The 24,450-nt window shown below is 38.9% G+C and overlaps 1 protein-coding gene across 2 annotated transcripts in view; it reads left to right on the plus strand.

Annotated features, from left to right (window-relative positions):
- RPF2 (ribosome production factor 2 homolog) overlaps positions 1-19,858 on the plus strand; it is a 37,517-nt gene extending 17,659 nt beyond the window's left edge. For both annotated transcript variants that reach the window (XM_072643056.1, XM_072643057.1), the window contains exons 8-10: positions 7,316-7,418; positions 17,359-17,503; positions 19,342-19,858. In XM_072643056.1, coding sequence (XP_072499157.1) covers positions 7,316-7,418; positions 17,359-17,503; positions 19,342-19,530 — 437 coding nt within the window. In that variant the 3' untranslated portion in view covers positions 19,531-19,858. The remainder of the gene's footprint in view (positions 1-7,315; positions 7,419-17,358; positions 17,504-19,341) is intronic.
- Positions 19,859-24,450: the final 4,592 nt, after the last annotated feature.

Consider the following 24,450-nt stretch of genomic DNA (forward strand, 5'->3'; position numbering starts at 1 on the left):
TTTATTCTGCATCCATTTATACTACTCGGAACCCTCCAAAATCAGTCTTCTTATGTTCCAGTAACTTTCCATTATATTAATATGCCATCATTTGTTTAGCCATTCTCTCGTTGCCTAAGAGACCATCCAAGGCATCCGTTTGGATTCCAGTTATTCCTCTGACCTTTCCCCTTGAGGATCAAGAGTCAGTTTTGCTTGTGACTGTTCCCTCAGTGTTGTTCATCCTGTTTTTTTTAAGAGGACCATTAAAAACAGAATCGAATCCTTTCTAAACAGAGATATATTGCAGTCAAGGACAGTATTGGTTTAGATTGCAATCTCATTTATAAATTATTGCAGAAGATAAGAGAAAGTTACAAGTAGGGATTACACCCCAACACTGAAAAGAGGAAAGCTAAAAAGAGCATTGCGTATGAGACTCAGATAAGCCAGACCACGCAAAGCACATCTGGAGATACAAGTGAAAGGACCAAACGAGATGAGAAATGAAGCAAATCTTTGTCATTTTTATTTTGATCCAGTCTCATCTTTGAACCTCAGATCTCTTCTTATTGGTGATATTGGAACACCAATTCAGTGCCCCCTTCCTTAGACCTGGCCAGATCAGTGCAGGAGAAATGTGTGTAGGAGGTGATAAATTTTAAGGGAACTTAAGGATCAATTTTTGTGATATCTCAGATGATTCCAAAATAATTTGAAAAGATTACTAAAAAAATCAGAAACTGTCAACTCTATTTCCATTTTCTCACCTATACAGCTTTTAAGAATGAATTTTTAAAGGCTAACAAAAGCTACAAGAAGTGAATAAACAGCCTTTCATGATCGATTTCCCTAGGTCACATCTTTAAGGACTCATCACCTGACTGATCTGTATGAGAAAATAGAAAATATTTCTATTTGATTTACAACAAAACATTTGACTCAGAGCAAAATTTAGGTTTGTTAAGTTCTTTAAAAAAAAAAAGTTTCTACCATGCCTGTGTTAAAAGAATACAAGATTCTATGACAGATGCAGATGTAGATAACATGTCATTGGAGTATTCTCAAACGCAGCACTTAAAATAGGAAGAAATATTTGTCAGTGTCATGGATGATGGCTTGTGCAAAGTCAAGTGGAAGTAGGATTTCTTATTTACAGGGAAGTCCTATAAATGCTTCTGTTTGCAGATAGTATTGTTCTGATTGCATCAAACCCCAGAAAGTTTCCAGGCTTTCTCTGTGAGTCAGTCATTTTGCAGCAGGGTTTCTTAAATTAGGACTCACTGAACTTGTGTTTACATTTGTGTGTATCTGCATATGTGTGTATATTCACACTTAAGTCAAGATGTCAGACTGTGATGTCATTGGTCCTCTGTAGAAACGAAGGATGAGCAGCAAGTGTGCCTGTGTGATACACAGAGACATACATATGTATATATAGTGCATATGTGTATGTATATATGTATGTGGGTATACATATTAACATCTATTTGCATGTATAAAATGATTTCATTTTAATTTTTTTTCTCTGTAATCTTGTGCATTAAAAGAAAAATCCATTATCCTGAGAAAAGGTTCCTAGGTGTCACCAGACTTCCAGAAAGGTCCATGACACGCAAAAACATCTTGATCGAAAAATATCAGCTGAGCTATTCACACTGGAAAAAATTGCATTTGTGGATGAAAGATGTGTTGCTCAGATTATGACATGCAGCTGGATAGGCATCCTAATGAGTTAGTCCATGTCTGAATTTATCTTTAACAGTCACTGCATATGACTGTTGAGTTCAGCCTAGAATTTAATAGGCAGAAGAGATAGGTCTGAATTAGACACCTATAGAGAACTCAAGCTGCTCGTGGCCACAAAATCTCATCTTTTTACCACCAGTATTCTTCCAGTGTTGTACTACCATGCACTCATTATGTAATCTTGTATTTTAGAGGAATGAGGGAAAGGGAAAGGAACAGACTTGATTAAGCATCTGCTATGTGCTAGGCACTCTGCTAAATGCTTTACAAGCATATCATTAGAGTTAAAAAATGAAGTCCTGTGTTAAATCTGAGGGTACCTTACTAGAAGAATCGGAGATGGTTTTAGTGGAAGAAACAGTGTTAGAGTTGTGCTGGCTTTTAACATTTGAAGAGACTGATAAGAGGACTTTGCAGACATGAAGAGGTTGTTGAAAAGGGCTCCCTAGCCACAGGGAACCATGGATGCAAAAGCAGAGGAATACAGCCCATATTTACAGGGCCGACAGTGGTAGTGAGTCATGAGTGTATGGAGGGAAGAAACTGGAAATAAGCCCAGGAAAGGAGAGTGTGAATGAGAATTGTGAAGGGTTTTGAATACCCAGGAAAGGAGTTTGAGTTTTACTTAGGAAGCGATAGGAAGTCACTTAAGATGGTTCAGCAGTAGAGTATGAACCAATACATGTTTGCCTCTGTAATGAAGAACAGCTAAAACCTCAAGTTGTGTTCCTTATTTCACTGTATAATGAATACAGCAAAATTATTTGGAACCATTTATGGAATCATAGACCCTTTAGAGATAGGGAAGATGCTTTAGGATTTGTCGGATTTATCTGTTTTTTTCATTGCTGGAATATCTTGTACAGTGATCCTTGAAACAAGGTCATCCAGCCTCAGCTGGAGTGTTAGAAGTGCTTACAGTGATAGGAAGCTCACTAGTTTTTGAGGCAGCTTGTTTGACATTTGTACTATCCAGCTAAAATCTATATTGCCCTGTAATTCCCTGTAATGTAGCCCTGTAGACTAAACATAAGCAGTCCTTTGGTCATTCCTTATACATGAGGATCTAAGTCTTCTGTGGTGTATGCTAAAAAGACAGCAGAGGACTAAGAAAGGGGATGAGCCTTCTTGACTTCTCTTTAGTTTGCCAGAGTGGGTCCTAAAAGTGTGATGTGCAGGACCTGTTCCACTTGTGGCCCCTTACAGAGCAGAGTGGAATGGTTATTATTCTGCATTTGGGTTAATGAAGTTGAAGACTGTAGTACTTAGCAGCAGTCAGACTGTTGGCTCATGGTCTTGTCATCAGATGTTTGAAAGGCTTACTAGGGTGTCAGTGCCATATGTCATCAGTACTGAAATTGGTTACGGTGGGGCGGAGTTTGCTAGTTTGTCTAAAATCTAAATTGCCTCCTTTGTCATGTTGTTTTTGATTCAGCCACCAGATGGCAGAACTGACTGGGCAGTACCGACAAAACCTCCATCATTAGTGATTGGACCAGGAGACTGGAAAGGAAAAAAGGAAAGGGGGGGAAGGAACGTTGGATCCGGGGGCGTGGATACCACGTGATCATTTAAAATAATGATTAATGTGCAAGAAAAGGATGTAAAATTATGTATAATTTATACAGATTTGTGCAAATGAACTACTGGTGATAGGAAGGGGAGAAGATCGTAAACAGTTTTTTTCTCTGGGCAATCACTTATAGCTAGTGATTATATTGAAGAAAAACTGAGAATCCCTTGTGCCTTTATTGTGCATACACATGCTAGACAATCTTCTGGTGTTTTCTTTACTTCTGTCTGCTTACCATGTGTGCTCTTAATATGCACACGTGTTCTTCAGCTTTATTGCACAAAGTGTATGAGTACTATTTTTTTTAACAGGAAACCATGATAATATTCATCTTTAGATTCGTTTCTTGAAATTTTATCATAAGAATATTGTTCATGTCAGTTGTATCAGTTTAAAAGTTATCTATATAGTTAAGGAGCTCCCTATCAAGCCATAAGTCAATTTAATAAAAACAGTTTTGAAAGGTTTGTCATTCTGTTCTGCCTTCTTTCAGTATAGAAGTACACTAGGTTACTCTAGCTTTATGTTATGTTTTATTTTCTGATCCCCATGGTATCTATTACATTTGATTGAGCTTTTGAAATAAGTAACTGGACCCCCTGATTAAGGCTGTTACCTTTAACTTTCTGCAGACAAGATTAATATGAACACTGCACTTACTTCTCCGTGTACACCAAGCAGCCTTTGGCTGTCCCAGAGAAGATGTACTCTTTTTTAACCAAAGTTATAATTTCCATTGATATCTTTTTGTTTTATCACAGTTAGCCCATCCTAAACATAAATTCTTTACAAAGCACATTGCATAACAAATTAAGCAAAACTACCTAAAAAAGTGGCTGGCCATCGCTAATACATGGTGTTGATTCTACTTTTGTCCTTCACTGTTTAAGAGAAAGAAAGGACGGTTTACTTTGGGTTGAATAATTTGATACCAACGTTGTCTGTTGTATTTGGCCCGAATTTCATCGTCTTTTATTATTGTCTTTGTTTACGTTGTTATAGTTATTGTTTATTCTTTTGGTTCTGCTTTTTTTTACTCTGCATCACTTCTATCAATCTTTCCAAGTTTCACTGATTTCTCCATATTTGTAATCCACTGTGGATTTTTAAAAACCAAATGGAGAACCACGTGCCTTCTCTCATATCCTTCTGTGCTGCCGTCCTACCTCTCCTCTTTTTTCTGCTGCCAAAATTCCCAGGGAGTCATAGTGCTCCCCTCCCTGCTTAATTCTCGTCCTCCTTGACCTTGCAGGCACCTGACACCCCTGTCCGTTCTGCTCAGTGGGAGTTTTCTGTTTCCTTGGCTCTTGTGTTCCCCCTCCTCTTCGTCCTTTCCCCGCAGTTAGTCTCCTCATTAGATTTTCTCGTATTCTGTCCCATCATGGTTCTTCTTGCTTTTCTTCATTACCCGTGGTGAGCTCATTTGTGAGGTAATGTACATTAAGCTCTTTGTAAACCTGAAAGCACTGTCAAATGTCCTCTGTTATTACTGTTTCTGCAGTTTCAAATCTGTACGTTCAGGTCTGGCCGCTTTGCTAGTCTCCAGTCCTATGATGCATGTTGCTACTTGGCTCTATTTAGATATTCTGTAAAGAAATGACAATCCGCAGTAGAATAACAGCCCCTCACCTCTCCATCCCTCCAAACCCAGCTCCTCGTGACTTTTTGTAACCTTGTTTGATCACATCATCCTTCTCAGACGACTTGCCCTTTGAAAACTTGAAGTCATCTTTTCTTGCTTCTCCTTTGCCTCCCAGCATCTAGTCAGCAAAGCCTGTTGGTTTGATTCTGCTCTTTCCTTGCCTAGCCCCCTAGTTCAGGCTTTTACTCTAGAATGGTGATCTGTCACATTTTCCCTCTTCTTTCCAACAACCCTGTGGACCAATACAAGGTCAGTCTTCCTAACATGATTCTAATATATAACCTCCCTTAATCCGAAACTTTCTGTGGCTTCCCATTGTCTAAGAAATAAAGTTCATAGTTCCTGTTTTGGTATTCAAGGTCTTCTATGATCTGACTCTAAACCTACTTAAAAAAAAGTTTTATTGATACTTTTTTAAAAAATAAAATCACTTTTCTCCTAATGACTCTCCCCTCTCCATAGTGAAATCTGTAACAGATTAATTCAGTCACACAAAGCAGATCAACATACTGGCCTTGTCAGAAAATGTATGCCTCTTTCTGCATTAATATTCTAGAACTTCTCAGCTAAGTGGCAGAAGGTGTGCTTTTCACCATCAGTCCCCTGAATTTACCATTCCTTCCCAACATGTCTTTCTCATATTATGTCCAGCTATTTCTACAACACTCTTTTTTTATTTTTCCAAACTAGGCTTTTTTCATTCCTCTAAAAGTGCCCCTCATTTTTCCAACCTGGAATTTTTGCTCCTGCCTCTCCTTCCACTTGGGTTATATTATTATTTTTGTTTCTTAACTTCCTTTAGTATATTTGTAAGCTTTTTGATGATAAAGATTCACTTTTATATCCCCACCTCCATACCTCATAGAGCAGACACCTGGTGAATATTTGTTGAATCCAGGCTACAAATGTGTAACAATTGATTTTTTTTCCCCCTAGTTCTAGGCATACTTTCATATTACATTGAGCAGATTTGCGTTTGTGTGCTTAAGACTCGCCACTTAAGTTACTGGTGTACTTCCCAAGTGTCTCTCCCTCTTTTTTTCCCTTAAATATATTTTTCTATTATCTTGAAATACCATGAACTCTAATGAAATTACAGTTCAGGGAGCAACCATCGAAGGGAAGATAAGCATTGACTTTTGTGAGACACCGACCCACAAGCTATTTTTTTGTCTAAAACCCTTTGACCTGATAGAAAATATGGTTCTCCTTTCCCAAGTATTTTTCTTAATCCATCATTCATTCTTAAAAAACCTAGGAAAACAGCATGTGTTGAAAATGGTTCTTCTATTTCAGAGTTGAGGGGAATATCCGCTGTTCCCGGAACAAAACTGAGCTCGGTGATGATACTGTTACACTGAGTTACTGTTAGCAGGGCTGAGTGTGGTGAATTTGGGGCAGAATCTTATGGCATCTCCTCATTCATTGTGAAATTGGCACCATGTTCTCTTGGCAGATTGTTTTATTCTAATTAGTTGCTCTGGGTTCTGGGTGGGAAGAGGGACTCTGCATGTGGGCAGGAGATAGGCAGGGTTCAAGTGTTTTCCCCAAAACATTGTAGTTCTTCTCTAATTGGAATCTCTTTAGGGAATTTTCTTTAAGGTTTACCTTTAGTGTAGACTTCCCTTTTATCACAAGGGTCACCTTGATGTACAGCTTTTCTCTTAAAACACATTTTACTATAGCTTGTGCTTTTCCATCACCTATATTTCCTACTGTATGTTTTCCCTGACCCCTTCCCAAGCAAGGAAGATAGGGAAGAAGAAAAAGAGGAAGGAAACATACTCAGAAATATACAGAAAGGCTGACGTGATACATAGTGCACCACACCCTTGGTTACCCACCTCTCCAGAGAAGCAGGGGGAGGAGGCTTCTCATCTCTTTGGGGGCCAAGCCTTGGTCGTTATGATTTTACAGCGTTTAGTGCTGATGGTTTTGTTGTTTAGACAACAATTTATATAACACTTTATTTTTTTTTGTTCATCTCTATGTTTACTTAGGCTAGAAAAACATGCTGTGAGCTACATTTTGTGTGTTTTTGTCTGTTTTTGTTTAAAACTGATGTCCATGGTGAACATGACTTTCAACCTCATGCCAAGTATTAGCAGAGAGCATTAAAACTGAAAAGAATTATGGTTCGGTGAACTAACCACAGAGAATCATTAAATTAAGAGGTAGAAGGGGCACTTGTGAAACTTAATCAGGGATTTTTGTCTTTGTACTACTCGTATTTCTGATATTCATGTTGTTACTAGATTTGTGTTTAGAATAAATTACATTCTCATGTTGATGGTTTTGTTCCATTTGTAGCTGAATTAAAAAATTTTTTCATTCTTGAGAGTCTTCTTTACTGTCATGCAATATGCTTTCAGATTTCTTCCGAGGCCCTACGGTACCAAACATTCGTCTTGCTGGCTTAGAGTATGTTTTGCATTTCACTGCGTTGGATGGGAAGATTTACTTTCGGACCTATAAGTAAGTGTGTATCTCAGCATATTTTTATTTACTTTTGGGAGGAATATTTTGTGCTTATTTTCTACTATTCAAATCCAGAATTATGTGACCACAGGCCTTTGTGGAACATGTGTGGGATTCCAGCTCTGTGCTATTTGTTGATTGTGTCTTGCCTGAAGTTAACCCATTAAAATAACTCTCTTTTATGTTGCCCTTCAACATTGCCAGTGCATCCTGGGATAGAATCTCTTTGAGCCTGAAATTTTAGTAAAGCCATAAGGCCACCCTGGTTTTCTCATTATTCACCCTTATAGACCAAAATTAAAGATGGTTAAAGCCATCCCCTCTAGGCCTAGCCTAAAGCCTCCAAACCTTTAGGTAAACAAAGGTTAGGAAAGAAGGAACTAGAAAGTAACTCAGTGACTACAGCTATTGTTTTTCTTCATCCACTCCATCCCAGGGACTAAAAATTTCCATGAGGCATTTTAGTTTAAAACCCTAGGGAGCTTAGACCTGCACATAACCCTGTTGTTCAAGGTTTGTGATACACTGCAATTTTATCATAGGCCTCTACTGTTGCCTGTAAAATAGCTCCTGTATTTTTCTTTATAAAACAAATGTATAGAAACTGAAAACTGAAAAGAGGAATATCCCTAAAATAAATAAAATGGATACTTTTTCCTTTGTAATAAAAAGTTGAGGGGGGAGGGGAGTGGATTGTATACAGGGAATCCAGGGCTAGATGGGTGGTAAATAGTTAAAGATCCTGAAGCACAGAAAAAAGAAATGAGTCTTAAGGACTCATCATAGTCTATATATGGTAACATGGTAGCAAGGCACTTCTCACTATGGCATCAAAAGTCATACTGAGCAAAAATATCTTACTTTGTTTAAAAAGAAGAAACTAAGCTTGTGGAAGAGTAGAGTACAATGAATGAAGTGCTAGTGATTTGGAATGTGAGCTGCAGAGGAGGATGGGGGTGTAACCACCTCAGTATGTGTCTTTGTGTCTTCCCCTCCTCCTCGTTTCTATGAAAGAAAACTAATTAAAAGTAATAGTAATTGAGTTTAAGCTAGAGCAGAAAGTTCTACATATGGATTTTTTAAAATCTTTTAAATTTTTACTCTAAGAAACTAATTCCAGATCAATCAGCAAGCAGTTATTGAGTCCCTGCTCTTTATCAGGCACAGTACTGGTCGATAGGGACAAAAAGAGTCAGTGCACGAGGAGGAGGAAGACGCTTGTCTTCCCAAGAGGCAATGTGTACAAACAAATATATACAAATTATATTTGGGGGAAGTAGGGCACTAGCAAAATCTGGACAATTAGGAAAAGCTTCATGGAGGAGTCGCATTTGAGCTGAGATTTGAGGGAAATGGGGATTCTAAAAGATAGAGGTAAGGAGAGAGTGCAGGCCAGGCCTGGAGGATGGTCTTTGCAGAGGCAAGGAAAAGAGAGGTGGAGTTTCATGTGTAAGAAGCAGTTGGAAGACCAGTCTGACAGAACCGCCAGGTGCATGGATGGGATATTAAACCTGCAAAAGAAGGCTGGAGCCAAGTTGTGAGGGGCTTTAAAGGCCAGAAAATGAAGAAAGGAACAACTTTGAAGCACAGGTGGTTCCTGCAATAGTTCAGGTTAGAGAAGGGATGAGGGCCTGGACTGGGGGGTGACTGTGAGCAGAGATAAGGGGGCAAGTGGGAGAAATGTTACGGAGGTGCAATTCTTAGGACTTGACAAGTGGTAGAATGTATGGGTTGAGTGGAGAGTAGAAAACTGAGGATGCTCATTTGCATGACTGAAGGATGGTAATCTCAGCGGAAACTGGGAAGTTCAGTAGAGGGATAGGCTTTCTCAGAAAACTGCCAGGTTCTGTTTTGGTCTTGTTGAGTTAAAAGTACCTAGAAGATGTCTGTCGCCCATCTCTGACACATACTGACTATGTGCCTCTTACTCCCTCGGCACCATAGGCACCTCTTTAAGACTATCTGTGGCAAAGAAGGTACAGACCTTCTTTGAAAGAAGAAGTTGCCTGCACCAGTATAATATTAGATCTAGTCTTTAGACCTGTCCCTGTAGGACATCTAGTTTGGAAAGTCTAGGAGGCAGTTGGTGTTTGGGACTAAAGCACAGAGGCCAAAGCTGTGTAGATAAATCTGGGAATCATCTGCATAGAGGTTATAATTAAACCAATTGAGCAGAGATTACAAAGAGCCTAGAGAGAAGAAAGTCTAGCATAGAGCCTTGGGACACCACATTTGGGGGAAGGATCTATTTGATGATCCAGCTAAGGAGACTGGGACTGTTGTTGTGTTGGCTATAATATCTGTGTGCTGTGACTTTGACATAAAAAGTGAGGGAGTGTAGTGCTGAGAAAATTCTGCTGCAGGCAGGAAATCGATAAATAGATGAAACAGCTGGGTGAAACGCCAAGCTGATATGTAGTTTATACTTCAGGGTTACTTAAGGGAGCTTGTTACCAAGCTCTGCTTCAGCTTTTTCCAGTATATTCTCTATTAAAGTATTCTCTTAGCAGTTTTTGTGTAAATTCACTTGTAGAAGAAAAACAGTAGGACATCATTCAATTGGAGAAAGCATTCAGAATGGAATATAATTACAGGAAACATGGTATAACATTAATGAATAGATGGTGTGGACAGGATGGGGTGGGCAGGGAGATTGCAGAAGCACCTGGGCTATATCTAAAATGGAGGCACTCTCATAAGCTCATTCTGGAAATTCCTTGTTTTGTCTCTAGTTGCTTCATACAGACCTTTTAAGCTGTTTCTTTCTATAAATGGTAATGGCACTTCCTGCATTTTTGATTTAGTTGTTAGTTGTAAGGATGAATAAGTCTTATAAGATGCTTAGATTAAAGGAGTTCTGAATATAAAGTGATATTAATAACATCTCATCTGACCTTATTTACATGTATAGGGTCAATTATCTCTTCTTATGAACCATAAAAGAATTCATCATACATTAATGAACATTGTGTAACTAGAGACTAGTTTACTCATTGTAGGATTAGAGCCATTGTTATGAAACATAGAATATCTTTAATTTAATAATAATAAATATGTTTGTGTGAAAGCTGTGGTTTCCCTAGGCTTCATAGGGAAAAAAATCTTCAAAAGACCTGTGATCATCAGGGCCTTAAGGAGAATACCTTAATAGGGAGTATACTGAAAGAGCCAAAGCGGCGCTTGGTGAGGGGTAAGAACAGAAGTAGAGACTAGCAAAGAAAGAAGAGAGGGTGTGAGGGAAGAAATCAAGAGGTTATTTTTAAGCATATCTGTTAGCCTTATTGAGAAATATGCAAAGAAAATAAAATATTCTGGACATTAACATGTAGCCTTCTCTTTATGTTTTATTTCTGATATTGTAGAGAAAAGGTTTAGTATTTAGGATGTAGATGCTAGAATTACCATTGAAAATTTGGGGGGGGGGTATGTGTGTGCATGTATGTGCGTGCATGTGCATGTGTATGTGCATGTGTGCGTATGTGCATGTGTGTGTGTATGTGTGTGAAAAGTTCTTGGGAAAACTGGTTTTGATTTGTTGGAAATTGTACATTTCTAGGGTTTTTTGTTTCTTTACAATTTTGTACTTACTATATGTTTGCCTGCAGTTGAGGTCATCTCTCTATCTGTCTCCTTTATCCCCAGCCTCACTTTTCAACCCTTTCCCTCCACATAAAAAAAACTGCTTATTGATTGATTGGATTTTCCTGAGGAAACTAACGGACTAAAGTGATTGAAAATTTGGGAGCAAAGTCCTTTCTATGACAGAAAGATAAATACAGATGTATTTTGTTTTTTCAAAAGGATGAGCAGTTGTGGTCAACTTCATTGGGTCCTGCAGCCAGATTTGCCAGCACAAAGTGAGCAATACAGAGAGGGATTTACTTAATTTTATAGTTCATTACCAGTGCTGTATCAGAGCAGCTACTTGGTTCACAGGGGAAACCTGAGGTGATTGCAGTCAATAAAGAGATCAGAAGAGTCAGGATGTTGACTGGAGGATGTCCTCTCAGAGGGCAGTTCTTAGGTGGCCTTCTTTCAGAATATTTTAATTCTGTACAAAAAATTCTAACCTCTAATGTAGAAGTATTTCACAGAATTCTTTTGAAAGAATGTCTAGATTTCCATTGTTTCATAGCTAAGTAAAAAGATCATAGAGCTTGTGTATAAAGAACTACAGGAAGTTACCTGATGTTATTTCATCGGAGTCATATTAAGGACGTTTAATGAAATGAAGTAAGTCTGTGTACACCCACATCCACATTTTAATTATTTGGTGAACTGATAAGATATTTACTTAAGGTTATTGGAAAGAGCTATTCCTGATCTATATAGGAAAATGTGTTCTTGCTTTGTGGTGAAACAAGGAAATATAATTTACAGCAAAGAATTGGTTAGATATAATAAAACCACATCTGTCTGGATTGCTTAGTGGATGAATCTCTCCAGGATTTCCACATAGATGACAATTACTCTGAGTGCTCTAAATATTGAAAATATAAGTTGTTATATTATGGTACAGAGTGGAAAATCTTTCCAAAGTAGTAAGGAGTGCTTCCTTGCCTTCATAAATAGAGGATACTGAACATTTTTTGTATTTTCTGGCTGATTCAGGGTAATCATTGAAAACGTCAGTTTCTGTAACGGGCTGAAGATATAAATGATGTAGGACACAGGACAAAGAAAGCAGCTCTCCAGTGAGCCTTCTTGAAAAACTCCGTTTCAGCTCGTTTTTTAGTCGTTTGCTTCTTTCTCACAAAAGTGGCTTGAAAAACATGTAGCTTGACCTCCTGACTAGGGTAATAGAACTGCCTTTCTGAAAAATTTATTAACAGATCAAAGACCATAGCATCTTACTCAGTTCAGCAAACATATCATGTACCTCATGTGTGTTGGGCACTGAGGGCAATAAAGTTTAAAACTTAACCCTTGCTCCTGTGGAGCTTACTGTCTGGTCAGGGGGTAGATAGGAAGAACATGACACACCCCTTATAATTCAAATACAAAGTAATATGTGATAAATACATAAAAAGTGTGAAGTGCTCTACCTGACATCTAGCAAAGGGTGGGCGAGTGGAAACACAGCAAGGGAAGTTACATTTAAGGGCTTAGGGGCAGGTAAAACTGTTACAGGTTGTATTGGAAGGGGGGGGGGTGTGGTCTTTACAGCCTAGAGAACAGCACAAGTAAAGGCAGGGACCAAGGAAAGTACAGACCTGTATGGAGGGGAGGGGCACAGGGTATGGTGGCATTTGACTGGAAGGGAATGTTAAGCAGAGGGTTTTGAATTTGGTGTAGGAAGTAGCATTTTTAGCATTGGGGTGATGTGATCAAGTATATTTACATGGAAGACAAATCTGGCAAGGATGTAAAGGATGTGTTAGAGGGATGGGGAGAGGGAGTGATGGGAATAGTGAGGAAGGAACAGGTAGATGTGAGATTGTTGAGGGAGAGATAATGGGACTGTGGGGTTCATACAGATATGATTAATAAGGGGAGGGAAGAAGGCAAAGAAAATACCAATGTTACAGATGTAGGTGAGTGGTTACTATTATAGCAGAGAGGGTGAAACCAAAAGAAGTATATTCTGGGGAAACGAGCCCAGTTTGGGACATAGTAGTTTAAGGTGCCAGTATAACAATACCAATTGGAGATGCCAGTGTGAAACATGAGGTACTGAGCAGCATTTTCCAGAGAAGCGAGATGACTTGTCGGAAGTCCTATAGCAAGTTTGTGATAATCAATTATAAATTAAATCTCTTGATAACTATTCGATTGTTTTTGTTACCACACTATTCCGTGCTGAGGATTTTGGCTATCTTGTTGGCAATAGGACATTATGAAAGTTTTTGAGCCTTGAGTTAGACATGGAGAAAACAGTATTTTAGAAAGCATGATCTAGCCGCAGGCTGGTCTGAAGATCTTGAAATTGATGAAATGACTTGTGATCATCAGGAAAGGTCAGAAAACAGTTAAGTTTTTTCTCAGTTTCTTAGTGGCCTACAGTTTTACTAACTGGTCTGTTTTAGGAATGTTAAGGTGTCTTGTGTGGGTCTCCAGAGATCCACGATAGCGCCTCATTGCTGCCAGCTTGTGAACTACAGGTCACTAACTAACAGTAATATCATACTGAGTAACATTTGTTAATGTAGACCCCATGTAAGTGCAGTGGGTGCTCTTTTAAAAACCAGATGTACGGAGATGTTAGGGCCATGAAAAGGAGCCTCTAATGGGATTTGTTTGTCAACTTTTACTAAAAGCCTACATCGTGCTAGCATTTAAAAAGGTCAAAGCCTCCCACTGTATCTGGGGCCATCTTCATTGTCACTATATGTGTATTATCATTAGGCTCATATGGCTTTGGAGGGGAGAGTGAGGCTGGTGACTTTGCCACAGCCCTCCCTCACTTAAATCCAATTTAGTTGCAAGTCATGACATCACCTTCCTGATGTCATGGTCCTCTTTGAGAATGAAGGAAAAACTGCCTGAACAATAGTACTGATTACATAACCCCCCAAAACCGTTAGAAACTCCGTATCCTCTTCAGGTTCCTAGCAAGTCCTTGGACTTGTCCATACTGTTCCAAGTGTGGATTTCCTACCTCACTCGCCCTAGGCTACCTCCCTGTCATCTTGAACCTATGTTTTTTCTCATATGCTGTTTTTGGCTGTGAGGAATATACCTTAGCATTTTAAGAATTTGTACTAGTATTTGGGGCAGCGACTACAATGCCAGCATATTCTTTGTCATAATAACATGATAATGGTGAAGTATCTGTGGATGAAATGCCAAGCCATAGTAGTTTCTTTCAGTGTTCTAATTTTTATTGATAGCATCTGTTTTTTATACCAATACCACTTTTATTTTCAAATATATCCTATTTCTTTTATCCAGAGAACTAGTCATTTAAAAAAAGGTAGAGGAGAGGCAATTCAGTAAAACTTAATTTGTGTCTGACAGTATATTTAATGTTCTACCCCATAATCTGCTAATCTCAGCAAAGAAGTATGGTACATTTTTATTTTTAATGTTTGACATCAAATAGAATTTTGAGCGTAAGCAGCACTTTTAAAAATGACGTCTTTAATGTGTAACGAAATGGAAAGCCCTGTATAGTGCTTGCATGAGGGGTTGACTTTCTTATGAAAACTCTTTTATAATAACCTTTTACATTCTAAATAACATCTTGGTTCATAGGCTGAGTTAATGAAGTAACATTTGTAGGCCAGATCATGGGGGAAATACTACTTTGTCCCTGTTTTCCTGAAGGTGAGTTCTATAGCACGATAGCAGTCAGATAGTTTTGCAGGCACCAGGGAAGTCCATGGTTCCAGAATTAATCAGTAAAGGAACAGAAAGATGATAGGATTGATGCATTTTTTTTCTCTCCATTCTGTGGAGCTGACACACAGTAAGTAACAGGTGATGGTTTGATATTTTCAAAAGCCCTTCAACAGTGAAATTGGAACTTTGGCTTTCTGGAAGCCTGACTCGTCAGCCAATGCCAACATTGGAGAGCATTGGCCAGGCCCATTCATTTCATCAGTGTCTTAAAGCTGTGTGAGAGATGGACTGCACAGAAATTTTTGCAGCATTACAATCTCCTATTTTTCGTCAGTTCTGTCTAGCTTTCTAGTCCTGTGGTCTTGGTTTGCAGACTCCACTGAAGATGTTCACTTCAGACTAGGGTCTTTACTCCTAAGGAACAAGTTTGGCTTTGTCAATAACCACAGCATGGCAGAGAGGGGAGGCCAATTTTTTCCCTGAGAGAATCACTTTTGCAGAACCATCTAATCTAGGTTGGTATGCTATGTGATGTTGTGCCTTAGGATTCAGAATCTGCAAAGAATTCCAAGAGCTTTCCCCTTTGGTTTCTTTTAGGATAGGTAGACCACACTTGTCCTGATCTATTAAAGGCTCCTTGGTTGACCCTGTTACAGATACTGATACTTTCCCTGTACAGACCTGTGACTTCGTTGATTTAGGGAAACCCCCTGTACAGTTTCAGATTAGCAGCTCATCTTATAGTCTTAGAACGGTGCTGGGGGCTTTGAGAGCTGAAGTCAGTCAACAAGAATTTATTAATTGCTTTCTGTGTGCTAGGCACTGGGGAATTCAGAGAAAGGCAAACACACAGTGCCCACCCTTGAGAAGCTTACAATCCAATGAGGAAGACAACATGCAAACATCTGCATCTGTACAAGCTATGTACAGGATAAATGGGAAAGACCTTTTTTAGAAGGGAGGACATGAGCTGAGAGAAAGCATGAGCCAGGAGGGAGAGATGAGGAGGAGAACATTCAAGGCCTGGAGGACATCCAGTAAAGAGGCAGAGTAGGGGAGGGATTGGGTATCATATGGGAGGCTAGCAGGCTAATGTTGCTGGATGTTAAAGTACTTGGAGGAAAGTAGTGTCAAGACTGGAAAGATAGAAAAGGGGCCAAGCAATTCAGCGATGGCTTTCACAGCCATCAGGATTTTAGATTGCTTCTGGAGGTAATAGGGAGACAAAGGAGTTTGACTGGGAGCGATGTGGTGAAACCTTTGCTGACCATGACTTGTACATGATCATGCTCACTTGGTTAAACAGACTGTAGTGTCCTCATTTCTGTGTTATAGCTTAGCCTGGCATTGGCGTGTGGCAGTGAGCCTCTCCTTCCCCAGTTACCTTGGTTGCTTCAGTATGGCATGTTGATACTTTCAGGAGTTCTTGAGGCACAACACCAGCCTCCCTCTCCCCCTTCCCCCAGCACACACTAACTAATCACACAGTCCTAGAATTGTTAGAGACTTTAATGATCATCTTAATCCAACCCCTTGTTTTGCAGATAAGAATACAGGTATAGGGAGCCTAAGTGATTCAGCAGTGGTTACGAAATGGGTCAGTGCAAGAGATGGCTCCAGAGGAGCCCAGGTGCCTGATCCAGTTTGGCACTCTTTCTGTGATGACGTCCTTGTCTTCTTTCCATTTTTCTTCTATCTCTTGTCTCCTCTTCTTAACCTTTGCTCAGAAAGGTCAGCCTTATGTAGACCTCATCAGCTAGTCAGAATTTTCATCAGGTCCCAGGGAGCGGTTCAGGATCAGCATTCATCCTCATCACAAGCAAGGACTAGATTCAATTTCTGACCCATACAGCTGCCTTTTAAACTTAATCTGTTTTAGAGAAGCAGCACAATGTAGTGGATAGAGGGCTGTATGAGTATCAGAAAGACCTCAGGTTTTTAGAATCATGCACGTCACCCTCCTCTCTCAGCCTCAGTTTACTTGATTATATGGTGAAAGGGCTAGAACAGACGGCTTGTAAGGTCCCTTCCAGCTCGGTATCTTTGTCATCATATTCCTCGGAGCCAGTCATCTGTCAGGGCTTTTTAGCTGGCCTCATTTATTTGAGTGTCAATGGTCAGCTCTGGGTCTCTTGCTGATACTTCCCCTCACTTATTTTCTTGTCCAGGGCTGTTCCACAAGCCTGATGACTGGCTGTACTATAATTTCACATTTAAATCTGTTCTGGATAAAATTCTGTCAGTGTGGCGTTATGCTGGGGAAGCTCACACTGCCTAGGATAAATCGGCGCTCATCATAACTGTCAGGAGACATAAGGCTGTGTTTCTCTTTAGTATAAACACATCATTTCAGAGACTCATATGGAATGAATTTTATATGTACATAAATGCATGAAGACATTAAACGTTTCATACTTGGGGAGCTGAGTAAGTTAAATGGAAGGGCAGTGATAACTTCCAGAAAACTGTTTTCTGTTTAAACTGCTCTTTGCCAGTTACTTAATTGTATTCTGCCCCAAAAAGTCTGTATGTTAATCAGAGTACATTTGACTAAAACTTGTAAGGTGTACCAAATTTAGATTTTCTGACTTTTTTTCTGGAAAGTTTTATAAGAGAAAAAGTATTAGTATTTGTTTCTTTTTTCATTTTTATAAAGGTTATTATTGAAGAAATCTGGTTGCAGAACACCACGAATTGAATTGGAAGAAATGGGACCATCACTGGATCTGGTCATGAGGAGAACCTATTTGGCATCAGATGATCTTTATAAGTTATCCATGAAATTGCCTAAAGCCCTGAAGGTATGTGACTTGAAAAAACAACAACAAAAATGCTATAGGTTCTTGCAAAATAATGTCCTGTGGTTTTTTGTTTTTTTTTAAATAAACGTCAGGAAAAAGAATGTAGTTGGAATCCCGTAATGTTGATAGTATCTTTACACTGAAAAGTGTAACAGCAGGAATGACATTTTGTGGTGGGTAGTGGAACAGATAGGGGACTGATTTCCATAAGCAGCACAGAATAGACTTCATTGCTTTATAGCCACCCACATATCTTTTCAAGGTTTAGTCTCTTGATTGGTAAGTAAAGAGTAAGACCCATAAGAAGGACAATGGAGCGCTTCTCAGGAGAAGAGAGAGGGCTTTTAGACAAGTCTCTTGCCATGTGCCAGACTTAAGAAGGCTTAACTCCATCTTGTGGTCACTGTGTTTGTGGAACACTGATTTCCAGCTATATCCCTTCTGTCTTAACTATTTTGTTGTAATGTGCAAGTTATAGGGGCACAGTATAAACTGAATGATTATTTGGAAAGATGGCATATTTTTTAAAGAGAACAAAGAAGAAGGTAAATAATTTGGTTATTGTCGAATGATTGGGAAAGCCCTCTTGATTTGATGTTCTTACATCTTGACAGTTGTTAAGTCCTGGTAGGTGTTCAATAAATAATTAATTGATTCCTATGAACTCTTGAATTTTCTTTGACCAAGTGGGATAGTTACTTGATTCTGAAGTCTGATCTTGACCTTGTCCATGGTGTTGAGAAACCTTGTGATTCCAGCTCCTGTGTATGAATTTGTTCAGGACATCTTTTTGAGAATTTAGCTTTCAAAATAATTTTGAAAAAGTATGGTCACCATTAGTGGAAAGACGATTGAACTGGGAGTCAGTTGTCCTGTCTTCTGGAGCCTGTTTTCTTCCTGATTAGTGGTGTAACCCAAGTGAATCACTTAACCCCCCTAATTTCCAGTTCCTTTGTCCTGAAATGAAGGAATTGCACTGGGGGATTATTGTTAGAGTCCTTCCTGGCTTAGCAGTTTGTAAACTTAAGAAGTTATATCATCTTAATCTGTTTTTAGGCATAACATTCTAGACTGTTTTTGACATTATGGATTTTAGATTCAGAGCTAAGATTTCGATCTGGAAAGGACCTTGGACATCATCTCAACCAACCTCCTAACTTTGGAAATTAGGGTAACTGAGGCCCCCAGAAGTGAAATTGCCCAGGAACTAAGTAGCAGAGTTGACTTTTGAATGCAGATCCTGGAATTCTAAATCCAGCTCTCTTTCCACCCAACTGTAAACCCTATATTTTTGCCTGCCTCAGACATAACTGAAAACTGGCTAAAAGATCATTTTTATTTTAGGGTAATAGAACGGAGGGAGATGCAACCACATTTTATTACCAGGTGGTACTCCTGTTATGTGATATGCCCAATTTTTTCAGGCTCTCAATAGAACAGAATAAAAATTGCCTGTGTAATATGGGAGAAGAGGGTATTTTAGTGTGCTTTGGTGAGTGAGTAATCAGATATTGTAGTAGAGATCATTCTAAGATCCATGGAGACTTGGAATTGTGGACCAGAGGTCATGGACAGCCTCATTTATAGATTTATTTTTTAAGCTTAAAAACAGATTGGGTTTTTGCTGTCCCCATAAGGGCAGGAACATTGACACGTTGCTTGAGTCTCCTTAGTTGAGGTTCTCTATATTTGTGAATGGCTTGGATACCCTGTAGCACCCAGAGTGTGCTCAATAAATGTTCGTTAATGGAAAGAAGCCCGCCAAGATGTCCCTCAAAGAAAAAGCCTTTAGTATTTTTGCCAGTGGAAATTGTAAAGGAAAAATTTTTATTTTACAGCCAAAGAAAAAGAAAAATATCTCCCGTGATACTTTTGGTACAACTTATGGAAGAATTCACATGCAGAAACAAGATCTGAGTAAACTGCAAACAAGGAAAATGAAGGGGTTGAAGAAAAGACCTGCAGGAAAGTTAACTGATAATCAAGAAAATAAATCTGAGAAAATTAAGAGGAGAAAAACTGATTAAATTTAGCCTACTGTTGGCTATTACATTTTACAGGAAAGAATTGTTAGATGGAAACAGTACCATAAAATCTAATATTTGGATCTTTTAGGTGTGGACTTTTGTTGTGGTTGTTGTTAAGAGATAAATGTATCATTTATGTTAACATGTTGTAAACTTGAGGCAAGAACTGTCCTGTTTTATTTTTGTATTTTGAGTGCCTTGTAAGCAGTAAGGCACTTAACATTTGCTAACTAAAATTTTGTTATGATTATTCTTACAACTGTTCGTATGGAAAAGCATGATGATGTAAGGGCTTAAAATAAATAGTTTACTTTTTTTTTTGGATAAATGTGCACCCTTGCCCTATTTGTTGTCTCTACTACCTAAGGCTCTACAGGTTCTGCCCATAATGTTCATGCCTTTAGATCCATAGATTCCACTGGTAGTCATGTATCTCAAGGAGGTCAGTCACAAAAAGAAAGACCCCATATGAACCAAAATATTTATAATAGTATTTCAGTTGTATCAAAGAACTGGAAGCAAAGTAGGTTCTCTTCAGTTTGAGGATGACTGAACAAACTACGGTATGTATTATTGTGTTATAAGAGACAATCTTTAGACTCGAAATTGTAAAAAAAAAAATGTGCAAGGTAAGAAAAAGAAAGGAAAGCTGACCATGGGCCATGACATCTCAGGCATCTGCCTAATGGTTGCCCCCCACTCCAAAATATTTTTCCCACGCCAAGTTGTTTTTTTTTTTATACCACCTGAAAGTCCAGCAGTTATCCAATAGTCCAACAAATTCATTTGATTTAACAAGCAACTTCTTTTAAATATCCTTCTATCTCTGGCAGAAAGGTTGAGTTAATTCACAGTTTGTTCATCCATTCTGGAAAGCAATTTGGAACTACACTCAAAAAGTTACTCCTTATATGTGTACTTTTTGACACACCGTTGCTAGGTCTGTGCCCCAAAAAGATCAAATAAAGAGCAATAACACCCATTGGAATAAAAATATTTATAGCAGTTCTTTTTGTGGGATTCAAGAAGTGGGAACTAAGGGGAACCCATTAGTTGGAAAGGCTGGACACATTATGGTATACAAATATAATATAGTCATGCCATAAGAAATGAAGGTATCTGAGAAAACTGGGAAGACCCATAGGAATCAATGTAGATTGAAGTGAACAAAATCAGAACAATTTATATAATAACAACGTTTTGTCAACAGCTCTGAAAAAACTCTTGAATAACGTAGACCAACCATGATTCCAGATAATGAAGCGCACTTCTTGTGAGGGAAGCTGTAGACTTGGGGATCAAACAAGAGACATTTCTTGGACAGGGCTAGCTAGTGTGGAATTTGTCTTACTTGACTACACATACTTGTTAATAGGGTTATGGTTTTATTTTTCTCTTAGAGAGTCAGAGAAGAGGTGGGATGGATGGAAAATAGATTTCTGTTCATTGAAAAAACATTTTTTAAACATTGTTTAAAAACACTTTTTCAAGTTAATTTACTGCATAATTCAGTGGCGTTCTTTTCTATCTTCTTGCTGTGATCTATACTAATGAAAAGTAAGTTTTGATTGCAGGGAAAAGCATGAGATAGAAGTAGGTAATTTTGGAGGATGAAGTAATTCAGGGTAAGGGAAAATGGAGGACAGGGCAGTGTAAGGTGGTTAGGCTAGTGTCAAGTATACTGAAAATCAGTTGGGTTTTTTTTTTTAGTTAACAAAAAATTATTTCTTTTCCCTCTCTCCCTTACCCTCTTATCCTTGCCACTGTAAAAAATTAAAAACCCGACAAATATGCATAGTCAAGCAAAACAAATTCCCACATTGTCACATCCAAACAACATGTTTCATTCTGTGCACGGCGTCTGTCATCTCTCTGGGGATAGCATGCTTTATCATTGGTCTTCTGGAGTCATGATTAGTCACTGCATTGATCGGAGTTCTTAACGTCTTTCAGAGTTGTCTTTACAGGGTTGCTCTTACTGTAAAATGGTTCTGGTATTAGGGTGAAAAGTGAAGGGGACCTGAAAGGATGGTCTAATATGTGGAGAGAAGGGGAGGATTCAAGAGATATGGAGATAGAAGCAATAGCGTCTTGCAACCAATTGGTTTTGGGAAGCCAGAGACGGGTGAAAGTTTAATGTAAATGCGAGGTGAAATCTGTGTAACTGAGAAGATAGTTGTACTCTTAACAGAATAGGCATGTTTGGGTTAGTGAAGGTCAGTGGGAAATGTTCTGTTTTGGATAGATTAAGTTTAAGATAGTAATCGGAGGAACTGGATAGTTGTTTCACTGGCATAGGGGACTCCCTGGTGAGAAAACTCCTACCAATGCAGATCAGCACCTTCTCTGTAACTTTAGTCTCAATTTCATTTATGTTATTTAGAGGCCAGGTGACTTGACCAGGGTCACACAGTTATTAATATGTGTCAGAGGCGGAGTTTAAAAAATGCCAGTGGGGAAAAAAATCCACAGAGAGACCCAAAAGTCAGTGATATAGGACTGAGGTTTTGGAGCAAGATTCAGGTTGGTCATAGAGATCTGGGAGTTGTCTGTGTAGAGATGATAATTGCAACCATTTGCACAAGATAGTTCTTCTAGAGTTCAAGATAAACCTTCCATGAATCTCTCATACTTAGGTTCTGGGAAGGGGATGAATAAGTGGAGATGAAAAAGCATTTGGCCTTACAAGTAGGAGAAATGAGAACGTATGTGGTAGAGTATGTGGGAGGATGGGGTGGTCAACAATGTTGAGAGCCTTGGAAGATTGAGGAAAAACACAGAAAATGCTGTTGGATGGAGTCATCGAGATAATTTGGGATCTTTATGAAAATATTTTCAGTTCAAGGATGGATCAGGAAATTTCTGGGTAGGAACAGGAAAAAGTGATAAGCATTAAGATGGAGGGTAGAATATAAACTCCATCTTCAAAAGATGTATTTTGAAAAGGAGGATTAAAGCCAAAGAAAGAAAAGATCAGGATCTTTCTAGGAAGGGAAGAGGGAACAATGAAACAGAAGCAGGTGGCGTCGATTATAGATTATTTCTGTTGAGTATAACCCTTTCTCACTAGGGACAGCTTGGTGGTGCCTTGGATAGAGTGCTGAGCCTGAAGTCACGAAGGCTTGTCTTCCTAAGTTCAAATCTGGCTTCAGACATTCACTAGTTGTGTGATGCTGGGCAAGTCACTTCACCCTGTTTGCCTCAGTTTTTTCATCTGTAAAATGATCTGAAGAAGGAAATGGCAAACCAGTATCTTTACCAAGAAAACTCCAAATGGGATCATGGAGAGTCAGACACAACTAAACAACAACAATCCTCATTACCCTCTTTGTAAAGAGGAAATATGGGTGGGTGGAATAGAGGTAAAAGTATGAGTGAAAATACACAATAGCAATCATAACCGAGAATCAAATGAACTCATAAAATGGAAGGGAAATACTATATCAGGAAGCAGAATCTAAGAAGGTGCTGACAAGAAACACACTTGAAACAGATTCACACAGAATTGAAATGGAAGGCTGCAGCAGAATTTGTGCTGATGAGCTAAAAAAACAGGATGATCTTAGACAATACAACAATAAAAGTAGACGTGATTAAAAGATATAAACAGAAGAAACTGCATTATATATGTGAATTTGGTTTGCTTGAATCTGCCTGTTTGTCAAAAAGGACATCATAACAGAGAAAGCGGGGTGGGAGTGACCTGAGGATGAGAATGAGCAGTGTGAGTGATGGAAGCAGTGGGAGAAGTGAAAAGAGAGGGGAAGGGAGTTCCAGAATTTTAGATATCAAAGGGAAAACAGTTTGGGTGATAGTGAAACCTATATCTGTTAGAAGGTGAACTCCTCATGATCAGGGGCTGTTTTGATTTTTCTTTGTATCCTGGTGCCTTAACACATGCCTTAAATATGTTTAATAAATGCTTGTGGGCTGATTGTGCTACCACCCCTGTGGAATGAAAGTGGAGATCACACAGTTTAAGAGATTGATGAACAAAGACACTAGGTTGTTCAAAGGCCCATCAGGACAGAGAGAGAGAAAGAGACAGAGAGACAGACAGAGACAGAGAGAGACAGAGACAGAGGTAAAGGAGAAGTTGAGGTAAAGAGAGAACTATGAGGCACATAATGAACTCCTTGAGAAAAGGGGAAAAATGACCTTCTGGTAGCAAAAAGAATCTGGATGAGGTGATCTAAAGAGGTATCTTGGAACTTCAAAGGAGGGAATGCCTAGGGATGGTGGAGAAAAAGGATCTGAAAGTGATAGTGGCCAAGAGGATGGTGCTATAATGATACCTTGATGAATGAATTCCCTAGATAGGAAGCCTTTTATATCAATGTGGACTGTGTCCCCTGCTCAGCCACTTCTTTCTGCACCCTTCTCTGTGGAAATCCCATGTCTTTACAGCTCCCTGCTTTTTCCCCTTTCCCACCCATCCAAATAGCAAAATATCAGCTGTACTTGTAAACAATGATTGCAACACAGTTGAAATATTCAGGTATTTGGGAAGAAGCAAGGTGTTAACAATGAATAGAATGGGGGACCTAGAATCAAGAAGACCTGAGTTCAAGTCCTCCCTCGGACACTCATTGCTATGTGACCCTGGCAAGTCACTTGGCCTCTCAGCCTCAGTTTCCTCATCTGTAAAATGGAGATAATAATAAATTGTAACTACCTCATAGGAAAAGTTGTGAGGATGAAATACATTAGCCTATGGAGAGAGTTTTGCAAATTGTAAAGTCTTACATAAATGCTAGCTATTATTATTAGCTAATAATAATATCCTAATATTAAATATTAGGATATTTAAATATCTCAATGAATTTACTCTTTAAGACATCTCATTTGGAAACAAAAGGCTTTAGGTCCTGGTAAAAGTATCTCCAATATTAACAAGTAGGTTGGAAGATGTTGGGGCTG

The sequence above is a fragment of the Notamacropus eugenii genome, chromosome 2 (assembly GCF_028372415.1).
Source record: "Notamacropus eugenii isolate mMacEug1 chromosome 2, mMacEug1.pri_v2, whole genome shotgun sequence".
Taxonomy (NCBI): Eukaryota; Metazoa; Chordata; class Mammalia; order Diprotodontia; family Macropodidae; genus Notamacropus; species Notamacropus eugenii.